This window comes from Nuphar pumila, chromosome 5, assembly GCF_984573655.1.
Source record: "Nuphar pumila chromosome 5, dmNupPumi1.hap1.1, whole genome shotgun sequence".
Classification (NCBI taxonomy): Eukaryota; Viridiplantae; Streptophyta; class Magnoliopsida; order Nymphaeales; family Nymphaeaceae; genus Nuphar; species Nuphar pumila.
Genome location: NC_143253.1, coordinates 95,887,153 through 95,908,950, shown reverse-complemented (window position 1 = coordinate 95,908,950; position 21,798 = coordinate 95,887,153). Strand labels below are relative to the sequence as shown.

The 21,798-nt window shown below is 44.2% G+C and overlaps 1 protein-coding gene across 1 annotated transcript in view; it reads left to right on the top strand.

Moving 5' to 3' along the window:
* The window catches only part of LOC149837864 (uncharacterized), a 40,408-nt gene that overhangs the window by 15,583 nt on the left and 3,027 nt on the right, over positions 1-21,798 (top strand). Inside the window, exon 4 of the mRNA XM_090008139.1 lies at positions 765-868. Within this exon, the coding sequence (XP_089864265.1) occupies positions 765-868 (104 nt within the window). The remainder of the gene's footprint in view (positions 1-764; positions 869-21,798) is intronic.

Sequence of the window (21,798 nt, the reverse complement as noted above, 5' to 3'; positions counted from 1 at the left end):
AGTTCAGTGGATTGGTTATGAGTGATAAATGTAAGTTGTTTGTGGTGTGTGGTTATCCAACTCAGATTGGAACTGTAGGGACCCCAGGTCTCTGGGAAGTTTTCCACAACTCTTAAAAAAAAATATTCCACATTTTTAAAGGGTCTGGATTGGGGTCGTTACAACATATGAATCTTTTCATATTGTGGCTGCTTTCAAGAGGATTCTAGTATATATTGAGTTAATTCTTCCTGAATACTGGGAGAAGGTTAGATCTTGTTCACAGAGTTGCATAGTGATAATTATGATGCTCATTTTTTTTCTGGTGATTTGGATTTTCTTCCATACAAGTATCTGGTTCTGCTGATAAAAACTAATATAAGGAACTGTAGAGCTGTAGTTTCTTGGTTTTCATACCAACTGTCTCTATTTGCTTCCTGCACAGATTGGCATCAACAGTCTGCTCATCTTGGCTTATTAGGCTATTGAAAGTTGAAAGAGAGCTTTAAGGAAAGAGGTCTTGAACTGCTTGTTGTTGGAGATGATCATATATGGAAATCTTAAAAGTACTTTTAGGTTTAGTTTATTGCTGAAATTTCATTTTGTTCAACTGTGCTGCATTATTCTTGCACATGCATTAAATAATGTACATTTTGTTTCATTTTTCTATTGATACCATTGGATTTTTTACTTTTTACATTTATTATTATTCAAGCTATTATTGTACATGCAGATTTTCTTCCATTAAATAAGGAATTCTGATTATTGTTTTTAAATTATTGCAGTATCCAGTATATTTTGCATTTGAGGAAGAGAAAATTAGTGGCATATTGGCAGATGTTAGAAAGAACGATGCTACTGGTCAGCCTTCTACTGCAACCACTGGCGGGTGAGTGTTTATTTTATTGTTCACATTTATTCATTGTTGTGATGACTTCAGAAAGTTGTATGCTGTACCACTTTATGCATCAGTCAACCTTACAACTTTTTTCTGATCTTACAAGTAGGAAGGGGATGGCCCAATCACCAATATGGGACTTCCAATAATATTAGTTTGTGCAATAATTTGCTCAAGCAATGCTTTTCCCTTCTAGTGTCACGTGTTGGTTGTAGAACAAAATTTTGTTGTCTTTATTGGTCTTTTTTCCTTTTCTGTTGTTTGCTATAGAAGGTTACTTTATCACGTGAATATTGCTTTCTCTTTTCTTGTCATGTAAGCTTTAAAATTTTGGCGTGCTGTCTTTATTTTGATGCTTCAAAGAACTGACTACTTTCCTGATTCTTTCCTGATTCATATATCTGTGTATGTATGCATGTGTGTGCATGTATTGAATCATGAAAATATGGGAATCCTTAGATAGCATCTGGCTGCACATGCATGTGTGAATCAAATGGTGAAAGTATGGGAATCCTTAGATAACATCAGGTGGAAGCGGATATATGTTTGTACTTTTGGAAGCACAGGCAATATGTTTACTGTTTATGAGATCTCAGGAGTATAATAAGCTTGTTTTTATTTCTGAAAGCTCTGAGCACTTCTCCACAACTTCCATCCACCCACCCACCCACTTTTTTTCCCTTTCCTTTTTGTGGCCTTTTTCGGGTTAAGAAAATGTGAATTTTTCGGCACTTCATAAGAAGGCATAGTGTAAGAATTGTTTCCGCCCTTTAACAATGACAGCTGAAAGTATGGGAATCCTTAGATAACATCAGGTGGAATCTGCTATATGTTTGTACGTTTGGAAGCACAGGCAATATACGTTCTATTTATGATATCTCAGGAGTATAATAGGCTCGTTTTTTTCCTTTCCTTTTTGTGGCCTTTTCCGGGCTAGGAAAATGTGATTATTTTCGGCACTTCATAAGAAGGCATAGTGTAAGAATTGTTTCCCCCCCTTTAACAATTACGGCTGAAAGATTTTGACAACAATTCAAGTCAAACAAGTCAAAAGTTTGTGCCTTTGGACTTTTGATTTTTCATATTGCGTGGCTACTGTCATTGGAAAATGAAAAGAAAATTATCTGAACTGGATATCAAGATTTGAAATCTATCTGAGCTAAATGCTTTGAAGTCTATCTATACATTTGTTTTATAAGTTTTCTTTTATTGTTGTTCTTGAAAGAAGATGAGATCAACGATCGAATCTTCAAATCATACACACAAAAGACCTCTCATAAGAACCACAAATGGTTCATAAGTATTAGAATATAGATCGGATATGGATCCAGTTCTGGATCCATATCCATATAGAACATATGCACGTGTATGCTACCATTATAATGTATTTTACATTACTAACCAGGGGCAATCTTGCCATTGTAAAAAGTGATTGTAAACCTATTTTATTCTAATGATGTTTAGTGCAGCATACAGAAAATAGGTGGCTGCCGATTCCAAAGGAAAATCCCTCCTCCTCTCTCCTCTCTTCTCCCCTCCTCCTTCTCGGTATTCACGATAAAACAACAAACGCAAAGCAGTTTTAACATGGTATCAGAGCCTTCTGCCGAGTCTTTCTCATTGGGAAAGAGTCTGCCCCATTGGTGACGATCTGCCAAGCCTTCTGTCGAGTCTTTCTCCTCATTGGGAACGTGAAAGGGGCCTATTTCAGTCGAGCCTGTTTCTTCATCAGGGATCGTGAAAGGGCTTGCTCCACGACCTATCGTACCTGCTATTTCTCCTCTTCAGACAACCGGGTTCGCAGACGAGCCGACCTTTAGTCGAGTTTACAAACAGGTCACGTCTGTTTTATCTCTTTCCCCCCTTCAGCCGAGCCCTTTGTTCTTCAACAGCAGCCGAGTCCTCTTGTTCCTTCTACTGCTGAAATACTTCATTTCTGTCAACGTCATCTTCTGTTTCTTCTATTTTCTTTCGCTGAGATTTCTTTTCAGTTTCATTCCCATATCACGCCAACTTTTTCTTTCCCACGCCAACTTTTACTTTTGGTTCATGCATGTATTGCCTTATGAGCAAATGGGCCTGTGGAGGCCGGTAATACCTCATTGATATCAATAAAGGGTTGCTTGATCACTTCGAGGTACTCAATGACCCCAGTACTATTTGTATCATACCTGTCTTCAGGTTTGGTTATAATGGCAATTGCAGTGGTTTTGAGTCTCTTCACAAAATCTATCTTAAGTATGCAGTTTCAAAGGGACAAGCATGCATAATAGACAATTATGAGTTAAGTAATTGTACACGTAAACAGGCATGCCAAGTAAACTACTTGATTTTTTCTAGAATGAGTCTACCCAAAGAATTTACATTATGCAATTTCAAAAGAATCACACAGAGTAAAACATGGATCAACACATACTTCTTCAGATACGCAAATATGCAAAAATAATCATTCTATCTCAGAAGTCTTATTTTATTTAGTTCATATACACTATTCGTGCGACTTTCCCCTACCTCGGGATGTCTTGCAGCTGCGTGCGTCTACGCGTGTAGATGATACGAGGCTCGGGCCGCGGAGCCAGAGCGAGGGTCCGATGCGAGGTCTGCAACAGTGCTATGTTAATAATAATGCGGAGCAAAAGAAAGACAAACCTGCCTAGGGAAAAGAGAGGCAGCAGAGGTGTGCCCCTGCTGGCCGAAAACAGACAAGCGGCGGGGGAACAAGCCCCTGCCTAAACATAGCGTAGCGGCAGGGGCCAACCCCTGCCGACAACCACCAAGTGGCAGGGGCTGAGCCCCTGCCAACGGCACACAGTGGCAGGGGCTGAGCCCCTGCCGACAGCAAAGGATGGCAGGGGGCCAGCCCCTGCCGGAAGCATAAGGATGGCAGGGGGCCAACCCCTGCCAGAAGCACATGGATGGCAGGGGGCCAGCCCCCTGCCGAAAGCACAGGTCGGCAGGGGCCAACCCCTGCCGTCAGCACGAAGTGGCAGGGGCTGAGCCCCCTGCCGACAACCCAGGTCGGCAAGGGCCAGCCCTGCCGACAGCACCAGACGGCAGGGGGCCCAGCCCCTGCCGAAGGCACAGGTCGGCAGGGGCCAACCCCTGCCGACAGCACGAAGTGGCAGGGGCTGAGCCCCTGCCGACAATACAGGTCGGCAAGGGCCACCCCTGCCGACAGCACCAGACGGCAGGGGGCCCAGCCCCTGCCGAAGGCACAGGTCGGCAGGGGCCAACCCCTGCCGACAGCACGATGTGGCAGCAAAAAGGGGTGCCGCAGGGGCCACCGGTCCCCTGCCGGCACTCCGGCGATTCGCAGAGGGAGACGGGGATGACAGGGGCCGCGTAGGCCACCTGTCAGGGCCATGGCGACCCAGAGAGGCGGTGGGAGGCCGCGGCAGTGGCTGTGAGCCACCTGCCGGCCTCCCGGCGAGGTGACAGGGAGGGGGGTCGCAGGGGCCTCAGGTCCCCTGCCGGCGATCCCCATCGAGAGAAGGGGACGACAGGGGCTGCGTAAGCCACCTATCGGAGCCCCGATGGTACAGGGAGGCAGTGGGAGGCCTGCGGCAGCGGCTGCGAGCCTGCCGGCCTCCCGGCCTCCCGGCGAGGTGACGAGGAGGGGGGGTGAGGAAGAAAAGAGGGAGGAGAAGAGAAGAACGACGTACCTGGGGGGGGTGGTTCCCGGCGTCGGCGGCGGGCGCAGCAGGGAAGGAGACCGGCGCGGGGGAGGAAGCTCGAGAGGGCTGCGAGAGGGAGGCGAGACTCCCCTCGCCCTCCGACCTCTCTCTTAAAGGCGAAGGGGGCACCGGAAGGGGAAACCCCTGGTGGGTTTCCCAAATCCTCCCGCAAGAGAAGGGGGAGAAGGGGGGGTGGGTAGCGGCGCCCGAATGCTCAGGTTTTTCTTAAAACCCTAACATAAAAAGGGGCCCGGGTCGGGTCCGGACCCGACCCGGCCCGGGTCCAAACAGATTTTTTTTTTATGGGATTTTACATCCTACCCCTCTTAAAAGAATTTCGTCCGCGAAATATCTATTACCTTGAAGAATCAAAATACAGGTCAGGATATTTTTCCCTGATATCGTTCTCAGGTTCCCAAGTACATTCGTCAATCCCATGATGTTGCCACCGAACCTTTACAAATGATATGGTCTTTGATCTAAGCACTTGGTCACGACGGTCGATGATCTCCACTGGTCTTTCTTCGAAAGTCAAGTCCCCTCTAATGTCCACATCATCATAATGAATGATATGCGATGGATCGTGAACATACTTCCTCAACATGGATACGTGAAAAACATTATGGATCTGAGCATACTGCGGAGGTAACGCCACGCGATAAGCTGCTTCTCCAATTCGCTCCAGGATTTCGAACGTTCCGACGTATCTAGGACTCAGCTTTCCCTTCTTCCCGAACCGAAATACGCTCTTCGTCGGAGATACCTTAACAAAAACCATCTCACCAATATCGAAGGTAAGCTCTCGTCGGCGTCTATCTGCATAGCTCTTCTGCCGACTCTGAGCGGTACGGAGTCGTTCCCGAATCATCTGCACTTGTTGAGTATAGTGTTGCAAGACTATAGGTGCCTCCAATTTTCGCTCGCCAACCTCGTCCCAGTAAACAGGTGATCGACATGGCCTCCCATACAAAGCCTCGTATGGGGCCATCCCGATGCTCGCATGATAGCTGTTGTTATACGTGAACTCCGCCAAACTGATGTGGGAATCCCACTCTCCCTTCCAGTCCATCATACAGGCTCGAAGCATGTCTTCCAAGGTTTGAATCGTACGCTCCGACTACCCGTCCGTCTGAGGGTGAAATGCAGTACTAAACTTTAATTTTGTGCCCAACGCCAACTGAAGTTGTCCCCAAAACCTTGAAGTGAATCTAGGATCACGATCGGAGATAATCGAGACTGGAACACCGTGCAATCTCACAATCTCTCTAACATAAAGATCAGCGAGACTATCTAACGATTGGTTGAGACGGATAGGTAGGAAGTGAGCCGACTTGGTGAGTCTATCTACGATCACCCAAATCGCGTCATGCTTCCTCCGCGTCCTCGGAAGACCGACTATAAAGTCCATGGTAACATCTTCCCACTTCCAAAGAGGGATCTCTATCTGCTGCATGACCCCACCGGGTCTCTGGTGCTCGATCTTGATTTGCTGACACGTTAAACACTTCGAGACATACTCAGCCACGTCTCGCTTCAAACCGTTCCACCAATAACTGCGTTGCAGGTCCTTGAACATCTTCGTGCTACCCGGGTGAATTGTGTACCTAGACTTGTGGGCTTCCGCAAGAACTTCATCTCGAAGAACTGGGTCATCAGGAACCCAAAGGCGCTCCCTTAACCATATACTTCCATCCTCCTTCAGACGAAAAGGTGTATCTGCCAATATCGCTTGAGCCTTCAACTTCTCGTAGCGTGCATCCGTTTTCTGTCCATTGATGATCCTCGCAAGCAGCTCAGGTTGAGCAACAAGGTGAGATAAGCCGATTGAACCTTGAGTGATTGCGAAAGGTTCCCATGAGGCTAGGTCTTCGACCAACCTCCATCCAGCAAATAAAGCATTAATCGAAACTTCCGGTGCTTTGCGGCTGAGGGCGTCAGCCACGACGTTCACCTTTCCTGGGTGGTAGGAGAGGGTGAAGTCGTAATCCTTGAGGAATTCAAGCCAACGCCGTTGTCTCATATTCAATTCCTTCTGTGAAAATAGGTACTTAAGGCTCTTATGATCGGTGAATGCTTCAAACTGCTCCCCATACAAGTAATGTCGCCATATCTTCAGTGCGAACACCACTGCAGCTAACTCTAAATCGTAAGTTGGGTAGTTCTTCTCGTGAATTTTAAGTTGTCGAGAAGCGTAAGCGATCACCTTCCCATTCTGCATCAGCACGGCCCCTAGGCCTGACCCAGAGGCATCGGTATAAATCACGAACCCGCCCTTACCAGAAGGTAAGGTCAAAATAGGAGCACTGGTAAGTCGTTCCTTCAACAACTGAAAACTCGCCTCGCACTTCTCGTCCCATAAGAATTTAGTCTCTTTCTTCAGTAACTTTGTCAGGGGTAACGCAATTTTAGAAAAATCCTGAATGAATCTTCTGTAGTAACCCGCTAGTCCAAGGAAACTCCTGATATCACGCGCGTTCTTTGGTTGCTGCCAACCAAGTACAGCCTCCACCTTTGCAGGGTCCACGGACACTCCTTCCTTAGAAATAACGTGTCCCAAAAACATGACTTCCTCGAGCCAGAATTCACATTTAGAGAACTTGGCATACAAACGTTCCTTTCGCAAGGTCTCCAACACAACTGTTAGGTGCTCTCGATGTTGCTCTCGACTTTCTGAGTACACCAAGATGTCGTCGATGAACACTATCACGAAGGTGTCCAAAAATGGCTTGAACACCCTATTCATCAAGTCCATGAAAGCTGCGGGGGCATTGGTCAGTCCGAACGGCATGACTGTGAACTCGTAATGTCCGTATCTCGTCCGAAAGGCCGTCTTAGGAATATCCTCATTCCTAATCCTGAGCTGATGATATCCAGACCTAAGATCGATTTTCGAGAAAACCTTAGCCTTCTGCAACTGATCGAACAAGTCTTCGATACGCGGCAATGGGTACTTGTTTTTAATTGTGGCCTGGTTGAGCATTCGATAGTCGATGCACAATCGCAAAGTCCCATCCTTCTTCTTCACGAAGAGCACAGGAGCTCCCCAAGGAGAAACGCTGGGGCGAATGAATCCTTGATCCAACAACTCCTGCAACTGCTTCTTGAGCTCCTCAAGCTCAGCTGGCGCCATTCTGTAGGGTGCTTTGGAGATTGGTGTCGTACCTGGTAGCAATTCAATACTGAATTCTACCTCACGAGACGGTGGAAGTCCCGACAGCTCTTTAGGAAAAATGTCGGGGTAATCGCGAACAATATCAAGCTCACTGATGGGAATGAGCATTGGATCTGACTGGATAACACTAACCAAAAAGGCAGTGCATCCCTTCCGCAAGAAGTTCTGTGCCTTAAGTGCCGAGATCATCTGGCTTGCTCGAACAGGTCTGGGAATTCTGAATTCTACTCTCGATGAGCCTGGAGGTGATAAAACGATCTTGCCATCACGGCAAAAGATCTTGGCATGATACTTGTGCAACCAATCCATGCCTAGGATGACGTCAAATTCAGTCATCTCCAGCAGGATAGCACAAGCAGGCAAGTGCCGCTCTGCCACAACTACGTCCAATTCAGGTATGAAAGTGGTGCAAACCGTGTTCTTCCCAACGGGGTTATACACGTCTAATGCATTATCAAGCGTTTTTACCGTTATATGCAATTGTTTTACGAATTTTACTGAAACAAACGAATGTGTGGCACCACAATCAAAGAGTGCAAAAGCTGCTTGATCAGCAACAAGAATGGTACCTTGAACGAGATCCCCTTTGGTCAATTGATCGACCGTGGCTGCATAAACTCGACCCGGCTCTCTGCCACTGCTTGGTTGTGTTCGCTGTTGTTGCTGATGAGGTGGTCGAGGAGGCTGAGATACGTTGCCGGTTCGCTTGAGGTCATCTGCTGCTTTCTTCCGGCAGTCGCGTATGAAATGGCCCATCTTGCCACAGTACAGGCATCCGCCAGTGTCCCGCGGACAAGATTGTCCCACATGAGGCCTCTTGCACCTGGGGCAGTTATCACTCGACGGTTGCCTGGGTGGTGGAGGGCCCTGTTGTCGCTGGCATTTTGCTGGAGGAAACTGTTTCTTCCCTGCTTCAGTCTTCTCTGGGAAAGGTGGTCGTTGCCCTGGGCCGCCGGAAAATGTCTTCTTCTGCTCACCACCTGACGCGGTTGACTTCTTGGCTTGCACACTTTTTGAACGCTCCCAATCCTCGTTCAGTAGGGTGGCTGCTGCTACTGCCGCAGAAAAAGTCGCGGGCATGCTGGTGAGAACCCTATGCCTGAGTCCTTCCTTCAGTCCGCGAATAAACTTCCTGGCCCGCTCATGATCATCCTCGAATAGGTGAGGACAATAGCGCTCCAACCGTTGAAATTTGGCGATATAATCGTTCAAACTTAAGCTGCCCTGGCACAGCTCCAGAAATTCCACCTTCTTCTTTTCCCTCGCATGAGGAGGGAAATAGTTTCCGAGGAAAACCCTTCGGAAGGCCTCCCACGGAATCACCTCAGCACCCGGAAACTGCACCTCCCGCGTAGTGTCCCACCATTCGCGAGCATCGTCCTTCAAACGAAAGGACCCGAACATCGTCTTCTTATCATCAGGAACGGACAACACTTGGAACACCCGTTCCACCTCTTTAACCCAACTCTCCGCCAAGTCAGGATCAACCTTGCCAGAGAAAGTAGGAGGGTCCAGCTTCAGAAATTTTTCATATGTGGCGGTTGGTGCATTCCCAGCAAGGGAACCCGGATCCTGATGGGGACGACCCTGGTTACGAATCGCCTCAGCTAAGGAGTTGAGGGTATCCATCATGAATCCCCTCTGTTCACGCAACTCATCGGCCATGCTGTGGCTTGAGTTTCCCGCCATCCTTAAAAGCAACCAAGATAAAAATAAAAAATACTGAAGACATACCAGTAGGCATAAGTATAGAAACAAAGGCAATAACATAAATCTTTATTCCGAGAGTCAAATATTTAGAACCCAGCTATGCTGGTACATAAGCAAAAGTTATATTCCGCAGTTATAAATGAGTTCACAGACTCCAACAAAACTGGGTGCGTGCTACCTCCCCTTAGGGACGACTAGAGTACTTCCTAAAATATTCCCTTCTATTGCCTGTGCGCCTGCAGGCTTAGGGGTGAAGGGAAGTGGCTCATCGTAGGAGGGCTCCTGCCCGTAAAGGGGCGTCGCCGGAGTATATTCCGGTGAGCCAAGGCTATAATCTGAAGAATCCGTCGCAGGTGTATATGTGGGTGATACACCGCCCACTGGGTCTGCCGGAGGTGGCTGTTGCTCGCCGGCAGTCGAAATTGCGATCTTGTCGTCATGCTCAGCCTTGTGGAAGCAAGCATCCATTGTGTGACCTGTTTTTCCGCAGAAACCACACTCCTCTGATAACTCAGGGGGAACAAAATCTCCCGATGACTCCTGTGGTGTCTGATGGTGCACCCGAATGTGTGAAGGCACGAAACCACCTTCTCGAGCATGCACTTCAGCCCATGCTGCTGCCAAGGGTATCTGGTAGGCGACCGGTAGTGCGAAGCCTTGCTCATCCGTAAAAATGGGTAGAGGAGGGCGGTTAGTCCAGTAACCAGCCCCGAACATCTCACGTCCGCCCCTCCCCCTTACGGAACGACCACGTACACTACGCGTGCTCCTACCGCGAATACCATTAGAACCAGTAACCGGATCCATATATCCAACGGTACTACGAATAAAACAAGAATATAATTTAGTCTAAACATGCTATGAAATATCAAAGACTTACTTACAGCGCGATGGGATGCTCAATAGTCAAGATTCACTTCTTTCTGATCTGGCTCTGATACCAAGTTGTAACGCCCCAAAATTTTGACTTGTGATTTCGAAAACCTTATCGAAAAACCTTTCAAAGATTTAAAGTTTAATATTTAAAAACAACAGCGGAAGACATTTAGAAAGGGACACAAGTCAACAATCCTGGGTACATTAGCTGAAAAACCATTATTCACATGTACAACATCTTAAAGGAATTTAAGAAATAAGGCAATCGATTAAAATCTGCAGTTTATTACAAAATGGGTCTTTTATTCCAAAGTTCAATAAATCTAAGAAAAACTCCAAAAAGTCCCAGAGCCAAGCCGCCAGCAGAAAGAAAATGAATCTTAATCCACGTTGCACCACGCCATCGGCCACCAGTGAAGTCCTACTCCTCACCTGCCCATGAAATGGGTCAGTTTCATAACAAACTAGTAGGTGCACGAGTAGAATGAAAATAAAACAGGACATTCATAAGATAAGCAATTATGATATTTAAGCAGTTAAAGCAGTTGTAGTCTATTCTATCAAATGTAATAAGTGCAAAGAGAAGCAATGTAAGTCTCAGTCATCTATATCTATTCATGAATATATTATTTAAGTTCTGATATTAACTGGCCTGTGGGTACGCACAGACGCGAAACGTAGAAACAGCCGAGACCAATCCGGGGGTTTATTATGTCAGGTGTTTTCATTAACCCGGATGACTGACTGAGTCCGCTCCTAAGGGGACGGTCAGTGACCAAGAGAGTAAATCCCCAAAGACATTCGTGGCCCAAGGATGCATCCAACTTCTGCAGAAGTGCCTGGGAGTTACCACCTAGGATAATTTATGGTAATCCCAATTCCCCTAACTCCGATGACTGGGGAAAACCGAGTCTTTTGCTCGTGGGGTGGTTGTTAACAACCTGTCCATCGGAGTCTTTGTACCATCCATCCTCTCCCTTGATGAACCGTGAAGATCGGATGGGTACGACAGGGGTTTCTTAACTGCCGCCCCATCCTACATGCTCTGGTCTATTAGACCCACTCGAGCATCTTGCCTGTGAAGGCGAAAGGTCACCATTTATGTGATCTCAGCATTGTGCCAATTGCACGCATCGAGGTTGCTACAACCTCATTCCCCAACCGTTGTAACCCACATGGGACGTACTTATCCAAAAGTACGGTTGTACCTCCCTAGAGATACGACTACGATGAGAGGGCAACATAAAATGTTCTATGATACTTTTGGTTCATGCATGTATTGCCTTAAGAGCAAATGGGCCTGTGGAGGCCGGTAATACCTCATTGATATCAATAAAGGGTTGCTTGATCACTTCGAGGTACTCAATGACCCCAGTACTATTTGTATCATACCTGTCTTCAGGTTTGGTTATAATGGCAATTGCAGTGGTTTTGAGTCTCTTCACAAAATCTATCTTAAGTATGCAGTTTCAAAGGGACAAGCATGCATAATAGACAATTATGAGTTAAGTAATTGTACACGTAAACAGGCATGCCAAGTAAACTACTTGATTTTTTCTAGAATGAGTCTACCCAAAGAATTTACATTATGCAATTTCAAAAGAATCACACAGAGTAAAACATGGATCAACACATACTTCTTCAGATACGCAAATATGCAAAAATAATCATTCTATCTCAGAAGTCTTATTTTATTTAGTTCATATACACTATTCGTGCGACTTTCCCCTACCTCGGGATGTCTTGCAGCTGCGTGCGTCTACGCGTGTAGATGATACGAGGCTCGGGCCGCGGAGCCAGAGCGAGGGTCCGATGCGAGGTCTGCAACAGTGCTATGTTAATAATAATGCGGAGCAAAAGAAAGACAAACTTGCCTAGGGAAAAGAGAGGCAGCAGAGGTGTGCCCCTGCTGGCCGAAAACAGACAAGCGGCGGGGGAACAAGCCCCTGCCTAAACATAGCGTAGCGGCAGGGGCCAACCCCTGCCGACAACCACCAAGTGGCAGGGGCTGAGCCCCTGCCAACGGCACACAGTGGCAGGGGCTGAGCCCCTGCCGACAGCAAAGGATGGCAGGGGGCCAGCCCCTGCCGGAAGCATAAGGATGGCAGGGGGCCAACCCCTGCCAGAAGCACATGGATGGCAGGGGGCCAGCCCCCTGCCGAAAGCATAGGTCGGCAGGGGCCAACCCCTGCCGTCAGCACGAAGTGGCAGGGGCTGAGCCCCCTGCCGACAACCCAGGTCGGCAAGGGCCAGCCCTGCCGACAGCACCAGACGGCAGGGGGCCCAGCCCCTGCCGAAGGCACAGGTCGGCAGGGGCCAACCCCTGCCGACAGCACGAAGTGGCAGGGGCTGAGCCCCTGCCGACAATACAGGTCGGCAAGGGCCACCCCTGCCGACAGCACCACACGGCAGGGGGCCCAGCCCCTGCCGAAGGCACAGGTCGGCAGGGGCCAACCCCTGCCGACAGCACGATGTGGCAGCAAAAAGGGGTGCCGCAGGGGCCACCGGTCCCCTGCCGGCACTCCGACGATTCGCAGAGGGAGACGGGGATGACAGGGGCCGCGTAGGCCACCTGTCAGGGCCATGGCGACCCAGAGAGGCGGTGGGAGGCCGCGGCAGTGGCTGTGAGCCACCTGCCGGCCTCCCGGCGAGGTGACAGGGAGGGGGGTCGCAGGGGCCTCAGGTCCCCTGCCGGCGATCCCCATCGAGAGAAGGGGACGACAGGGGCTGCGTAAGCCACCTATCGGAGCCCCGATGGTACAGGGAGGCAGTGGGAGGCCTGCGGCAGCGGCTGCGAGCCTGCCGGCCTCCCGGCGAGGTGACGAGGAGGGGGGTTGAGGAAGAAAAGAGGGAGGAGAAGAGAAGAACGGCGTACCTGGGGGGGGGTGGTTCCCGGCGTCGGCGGCGGGCGCAGCAGGGAAGGAGACCGGCGCGGGGGAGGAAGCTCGAGAGGGAGGCGAGACTCCCCTCGCCCTCCGACCTCTCTCTTAAAGGCGAAGGGGGCACCGGAAGGGGAAACCCCTGGTGGGTTTCCCAAATCCTCCCGCAAGAGAAGGGGGAGAAGGGGGGGTGGGTAGCGGCGCCCGAATGCTCGGGTTTTTCTTAAAACCCTAACATAAAAAGGGGCCCGGGTCGGGTCCGGACCCGACCCGGCCCGGGTCCAAACAGATTTTTTTTTTATGGGATTTTACAATCCATCTCCAGTAACAATGCTACTTTTACCAAAATAAGGAGTCAATGCAGAGAACTTACCCTCATTACTTGTGACATGTGTGGCTGCTCCTGAATCGATGTACCATATTCCTTAATCGTCACGCTTCAAATCAAGCTTCGATAGAGTAGCCAAAAGGAGTTCCTTAACATCTCCACCTAGTTTAGACGAATTCTCCTTTTGTACTGTCGAACTCTCTCCCTTCTGAAACTTTCTTTTATTTTGGGGATTGTGCCAACAATTTGCTTTTATGTGTCCACGCTTGTTGCATAGGTAGCAGGTAGGAATATTCTTGGCACTAAAGACCGATGCAATATTTAGAGTTAGCAGCAACCCACGACCACCCGTAGCACCTCTTCCTCTGCCTCCAAAGCCACCATCACTACGTCCAAAAGAAACCCCTGTGGTAAGAACCTGACCACCAATCACATGTGACATCCCTGTTAAAGTCATCTCATACTGAAGTAGTTTCCCTTGTAAATCTTCAAAAGATGGGAGGACTGGCTGACATAATAACAACAACAACAACAACAACTACGCCTTCATCCCAAAACAATTGGGGTCGGCGATATGAACCAACAAAGAAAATCATTCTGGGCTGACATAATAAAGAAGTTGATAATACGTGGAATTCTGCCCCAGCCCATTCAATGTTTGTCTAACTTTGTCCTTATCTTCCACTTCATACCCAACGACCGCCAATTGATTAGTGATATTTTTAACCTGATTCAGATATTCAATGATTGACATAGATCCCTTCGTAATTAGCTGAAACTCACGTTGAAGGAAGAATATTCTAGCATCTGATATCTGGGAATATGTCTTCACTAATTTATCCCATAAATCTTTCGTTGAACATTCATCAGGAATAGCAACCAACACCTCTTGAGAGAGAGTAGAGGTAATATATGCAACGACTGCTTGGTCGCACTTCATCCAAGCCTCATACTTAGGATTTGACCCTTGACTTGTAGTGACAACTCCATTTTTGTCCTTAATTTTCTGTGCAACATAGTCTGGTGGGGCTAAGATTGATCCATTCAGGCGTTCAGAGAGACCTTGACTCTTAATGAAATGTAGAATTTGTCTTTTCCAAGTCAAGAAGTTGGAAGTGGTAAGTTTTTCAGAAACAAGTTGACCAAGGAAATTAGAGGAAAGACAGTTTTGAGAGGAAGAATCCATGATTGACAAAAGGGGAAAAATAAAGTAAAGAAAAATCAACCAAAGGAGGCAGGCTGTGTGTATAGTTCTATGCAGTTCCTATTCTCAAGAGACTTTAACTTTCCCTCTCGATATCAATACCCTTTTTTTTTTTGGAATAAAATATCAAATCTAATTTGTATAAGCATACTCAGACGGTAGGGCTGCAATAGGATTCAAAATGAGATGCACACACAGCCAATGCAATATGGCGTGAAAGAATGCAATATGGCGTGGAAGACACTTTATGATGTTGTCGACTTGCAACAAAATCAATAAAAGAATGTATAAGGAAGAGGAACAGACGCAGGAAGAAAAGAGTGTAAATCAAAAAAGAGATAAGAACACAGATCTGAATATGATTCGATTTGATTATAATGCAATAAAACAAACCGATCTTATCAGTAGCAGGTTAAAGAGAAAGGAAGATGCTGATCAATATGCAGACTCCATAAGGATTTCAGATCTGATCAATTAAACATTTTCCTTTTTTTTTTGACGTCTGAGGCAGAAAGAAAGAAAGAAAGACGAAATGTGTGATAGATATGCACGTATAGAAAGGATGATGCCAACAAAACAAGAAGAGCAGATTAAGTAGAAACAAATTTCCAATATGAGATTAGGAACAGAAAAAGGAGATTTGAGATGGAGAAAAGAAAACTGAAAAAAAAGAAAGATTAGGGCAAAGAAAGATGATTTGGAGGACGAAAGTCTCTGGGATACACTTTCTGGAATAAAATCAGTCCTTGGGATCAGATCTGCTCTGATACCATGTCAGAAAATGAGGGATAAACCACCAGCGCCTGCTGCAATCAGAAAGAAGAAAAAGTAGAGGAGAAAATGAAACTGCCTTGGAGAAATCGTTCTCACAGTGCCGGACGTGAATCAATGTTATTAAATAAAAGGAGTGCCCTAATACGCTTTTACAGCAATACCCTTATATCTAATGGGTATTTACAACATGGAATACATTTAAGATATAATATAACAATGGATCCAAAACCAGATCCAATATCCATCTATGACTTTAATAATTAAATACACACGTGCGTGCTCTAATTTTAACATCCATTTGATATATATGTCATTTATTTGATGATGCTAGAGCTATCAGGATCCTAACTGTGGTCATTCTAGCAACAGGGGCAAAGGTCTCTTTATAGTCTATTCCATATTCTTGAGAATAGCCTTTGACAACTAATCAAGCTTTAAACCTTTCAAGAGTGTCGTTACTCTTGGTTTTAACTTTATACACCCATCGACAACCTATAAGCTTTTTACCCAATGAAAGATCTTGAATAGTCCAAGTATTTTTCTTTTCCAAAGCTCTTAATTATGCTGTCATTGCTTCGACCCATTCAGATTGTTCTTTAGTTGCATCATAGTTAGAAGGTTCTACATAGGAGTGTATTAAAGCAATATAGGCTTGATATTTTGGTAAAAAAGACTCATATGACACAAAATTTTCAGGAACTTTAGGCACTCTAGATGACTTTCTAGTGGACACTTGTTCCTGTCCTTTAGTATATTTTTCGATTGCACATGGTTTTTCTAAATTACCTCGCCTAGAGTATTGAATACAATCTGGATGATCACTAAATGATTCTATATTTGTCATATGAAGTTGCTCTTCTTGACTCTTATCTATATCATCTTCATCAATTTTTGAAACTAGGTCCAACAGAAAAAAAATTCATCTATTTCCTTAGAATTCACACTTTCAAAAAAACTTTCTTTTTCCAAGGACACATTCCTTGAAATGTATAATTTTTTGGTTTTGAGATCAAAACATTTATAGCCTTTTTGATGACTTGCATATCCTAAAAAGGCACACGAAATAGCACGAGGGGAGAGTTTGTCATTTTTGTTTGAGAAAACAAAACATTTGCACTAAAAAACTTTTAACCTAGAGTAATCTGGGATTTGTTTAAAAAGTTTTTCAATAGGAGATATATTGTTTAATGAAGAAGATGACATCCTGTTGATAAGGTAAACTGTAGTTAGAGTGGCTTCAGCCCAAAAAACCTTTGGTACTTGATGTGTAATAAGTTATTGTTGTTTCTATAATATATCTATGCTTTCTTTCTGCTAAATTATTTTGTTGAGGGGTATAAGGGCATGGTTTTTTATATATAATATCATATAAGTTCAAATAATCCTTAAATTCTTTTGACAAAAATTCTCTCCTTGAATCAGTGAAAAAATTAAAATAGCATTCTTAAATCGATTTCTAACTAGATTATGAAATATTTGAAAGTGTAAAAAAACTTTAGATTTTTGTTTAAGAAAATAGATCCAAGTATGTCTTGTGAAATCATCTACAAAAATTACATAGTAAATAAAGCCACCTTCTAAAATAATAGGTGTGAGTCCTCCCATACATCCGAATGTATCAACTCAAGTGGTCGTGAAGAGACAAAGGTTCTTTCTTAAAAAGTTAGTCTTTTCATTTTTCCAAGAATACATTTTTCACATGTAAAAGTTTCAAAATTACAAAAAAACTTCAGCTTTGAAAAAAACTGGAGCTTGGATACACTAGGATGTCCAAGTTTCTTGTGCCATAAATCTAAGTCTAACTTTTTGAACATTATAACACAATGTATTCTTAGGTATGTCCAAAAAGTCCATGTAGTTCAGGCCTCCTTCTCTATGGCCTTTCTCAATCAGCTTCTCTGACTGGTGATCCTGCACTCGACATCCACGAGAGGAGAAAGAAACATTACATCCATGGTCAGATAATTGTGAGACAGATAAAATATTTAAGTTAAATTTAGGAATATATCTAACTTATGAAATGCAAAACCTTTTTGAGAATCTTTTTTTAAAATTTCCTATTTTTTTAATTTCAAGAGATGATCCATCAGTGGTAAACACATTTGACCCATTTGAGTTATGACATTCGGATAGCATATCAATGTTTGGTGTCATATGAAAATAAGCACCGGAATCAATGAGTCAAAGAGATTTACCAGGATCGAAGATACCCACGGAAGAGATGGCGGCTTCAGTGGATGAAGATGCTCCTTTGAGCAATGGTTGAAGTGCTTCCACCAATTATGTTAAGGACAAACTTTCGATGGATGGTTCACTAGATTCTTGAGGAGGTTCGATAGAGGCAACCTTTTTTCATATGATTTCTTTAATTTTGGATAATAAGTTTTCACGTGTCCCTGTTCTCGGCAATAGTAACAAATTACTTTCATTTTTTCAAACTCATTTTCATGCTTCTCATCATTCGTCCTCGCATAATTTGGAGGTTTGTATGTGCGAACATGGTTTTTTGGTCTAGATACGGCTAGAACCGAGTCATCATCACTCTTGATGATTCTATTTTTGATCCTATTCTCCTCCATGCTCAATTATTCTATAGTATCTTCTATTGAGGTAACCTTTCCTTGATGAAGAAGAATGGACTTGGTAGATTCAAATTCTGATCTTAGTTCATTAATAAATTGAAAAAAGTGCTCCGCATTTATTTGATTTTGGCGGAGTTTTATGTCTTGTGGGCAATGTCACTTTGGTTTGAGAAGGGCCAACTCTTCCCATAATCCAGACAAGCTATTGTAGTATTCTCTAATGCTTTTGTTCCCTAGAAGTTCAAGGCTTGAACTATATTTCGAACTTGATTTTGTAGATTGCACACATGTGAAATGCCTTTAAGAGAATACATTATCTTAAGATAGTCCCAATCGTCATTAGCATGTTCAAATTTTGCAAGACTTGAACACTTCTTGATATCCACGTTATTTATGAGCCAAGACATAATCTTGCCGTGTACCATTCTCAATTCCTTTCACTTTTTCTTGTAAGTGGTAATGATTTTAGTTTTTTATAATTTCGTTGGGGCGTTCCCTACTGAGCGACGCGCTGTACTCTCTAGGCCCGGAGGCAGTGATAAATGGGCAAGGGTTGCTAGGTCGTCGCCCAGAAGCGACGCGTCACACCGGCGCCCGGGTGTGGTGTCAAATAGGCAAGGGTTCCCTCACTTTGTTGGACGGGTGGGGGTAAAGAAGTTAGTCCAAGACCATAAAATTAGGTTAGCCACTTGGAACATAGGGTCTTTAACTGGTAAGTTGGTAGAGTTAGTAGATGTTATGTGTAGGAGAAAGATTGATATTTTATGTCTTCAAGAGACCAAATGGGTAGGTGAGAAAGCTAAAGTGATAGAACCTTGGCGATATAAGATTTGGTATACAGGAATAAATAGGAATAGGAATGGCGTAGGGATTGTTATGAGTCGTCAGCTTATAGATAATGTAGTTGAGGTTCGTAGGAAGGGTGATAGAATTTTACTTATTAAATTACTATTAGGTACAGATAGTATTAATATTATTAGTGTTTATGCACCTCAAGTAGGTTTAGATGATTCCATTAAGCATCAATTTTGGGAAGATTTAGATGGAGTAGTACAAGGGATATCTTATGGAGAAAAGTTTTTCATCGGCGGTGACCTTAATGGACATGTAGGCATTAGTAGGGATGAATTTGAGAGTATCCATGGAGGCTATGGTATAGGAGAAAGAAATGAAAGTGGAGAAAGGATTTTAGATTTTTGTTTGTCCTATGATATGATCTTAGCAAACACTTGGTTTAGGAAGAGGGAGTCTCACCTAGTAACATTTAAAAGTGGGGTTAATACGAGTCAGATAAATTTTTTCCTACTTGGAAAGAGAGATAGGGGTTGTTGCATCGATTGTAAGGTTATACCGGGAGAAAGTGTAGCTACACAACATAGAGTCTTAATTTTAGATCTTAGAATTAGACAATGCCGCAAAAGGGATAGACATAGGATAGATCCTAGAATTAAGTGGTGGGCACTGAAAGGAGCTAAACAAGGAATGTTTGTAGAGCAGGTAGTTAAGGAAGTTGATTGGTGTCTCGAGGAGGATTCAGAATCAATGTGGAATAAGATAGCGGGTGGCATGAGAAAAGTGGCTAAGGAGGTATTGGGTGAGTCTAAAGGCGGTGCACCACTAGGTAAGGATACATCATGGTGGAACGAGGATGTCAAATTAGCTATTAAGGTTAAAAGAGAGTGTTATAGAAATCTAAGAGTCGTGATAATGAGAATTTGGAGAAGTATATGATAGCAAAGAAGGAAGCTAAAAAAGTTGTTCGAAACGTGAGGGCTAAGGTATATAAGGAGGTTTATGACAAGTTGGATACCAAAGAAGGCGAGAAGGATATTTATAAGCTTGCAAAGATGAGAGATAGGAAATCGAAGGATTTAGGTATGGTTAGATGTATCAAAGATGAAACACAAAGGGTTTTAGTCAAAGATGAGGAGATTAAGGAGAGATGGAGAGATTATTTTGATAAGCTATTTAATGATAGTCATGTTCAAGATCTTGGAGACTTCTCCATTCCTTTTCATGAGATTAATCGTGACTTCATGCGCAAGATTCAAAAGAAAGAAATTGCAGAGGCTTTGAAGAAAATGAAATCAGGAAGGGCAGTTGGCCCAGATGGTATACCTATCGAGGCTTGGAAATGCTTGGGAGATAAAGGTTTAGAATGGTTGACAAATCTTTTTAACTTGATTTGGCGAACAAATAAGATGCCTAATAAGCGGAGGAAGAGTACTTTGGTGCCTTTATATAAGAATAAGGGTGATATACAAGATTGCACAAACTATCGTGGTATAAAACTCATGAGTCATACTATGAAACTTTGGGAGAGGGTGATTGAGTCTAGGTTGAGGAAGGTTGTCATGATATCGGAGAATCAATTTGGTTTTATGCCTGGAAGATCAACTATGGAAGCTATACATCTTCTTAGACAACTTATTGAAAGATATAGAGAGAGGAACAAAGATTTGCATATGGTTTTTATTGATTTAGAGAAGGCATACGATAGAGTACCTAGGGACGTTCTCTGGTGGACAATAATGAAGAAAGGTGTTTATCTCAAGTACATTAGTATAATTAAAGATATGTATGAAGGAGTAGTAACCAATGTCCGCACTTGTGGAGGGGTGACAACCAATTTTCCGATAATGGTTGGGTTACATCAAGGATCTGCTTTAAGCCCTTTCCTATTTGCGATAGTGATGGATGAACTTACGAGATCAATTCAAGAAAATGTACCGTGGTGTATGTTGTTTGCTGATGATATTGTTTTGATTGATGAGTCTAGAGCTGGGGTTAATGCTAAGTTAGAATTATGGAGACAGACATTGGAAGCTAGAGGTTTTAAGTTGAGTAAGAGTTAGACTGAATATATGGAATGTCGGTTTAGTAAGCAACGAAGTAGTGATGGGAGTGTAGTGAAGCTTGGTGAGCAAGAAATACCGGTGAATGATTATTTCAAATATGTGGGATCCATCATTCAAAAGTATGGAGAAATTGACGGAGATGTAAATCATAGGATAAAGGTTGGGTGGATGAAATGGAAAAGTGCAACTGGAGTGCTGTGCGATCGTAGAATGCCATTGCGGTTGAAGGGAAAGTTTTATAGGACGACTATTAAACCCGCTTTACTATATGGTACGGAATGTTGGGCTGTCAAGAGACATCATATTCAAAAAATGAGTGTAGCTGAGATGCGAATGCTTAGATGGATGTGTGGAAATACAATAAAAGATAAGATTCAGAACGAGGAGATACGTAAGAAGGTAGGTGTTGCACCCATTGAAAATAAGATGCGAGAGAATCGTTTACGGTGGTTTGGACATATTCGGCGAAGGCCTAATGATGCTCCAGTTAGAAGGTTGGAGAAATGTGAAAATATATTAGTTAAAAGAGGTTGGGGTAGGCCTAGGAAGACTTGGATGGAGATGATAGGAAAGGATATGAATGCTTTGAACCTCACCGAGGACATGGCATTGGATAGAAATGATTGGAGGAAAAGGATTCATGTGGAAGACCCCAAATGAATTTCTTTTTTGGTTCATATCGCTGACCCCAATTGTTTTGGGATGAAGGCGTAGTTGTTGTTGTTGTTGATACCTCCGTAAGAGGTATTTCTTTCTCATCTTCAGTATTTATAAGAATTAGCTTAGGTTCCAAATCGATCTCATTCACTAATCCCCACAATCCTTTTTCACTTATAAGGTGCTTCATAATTGAAACCCATGTAA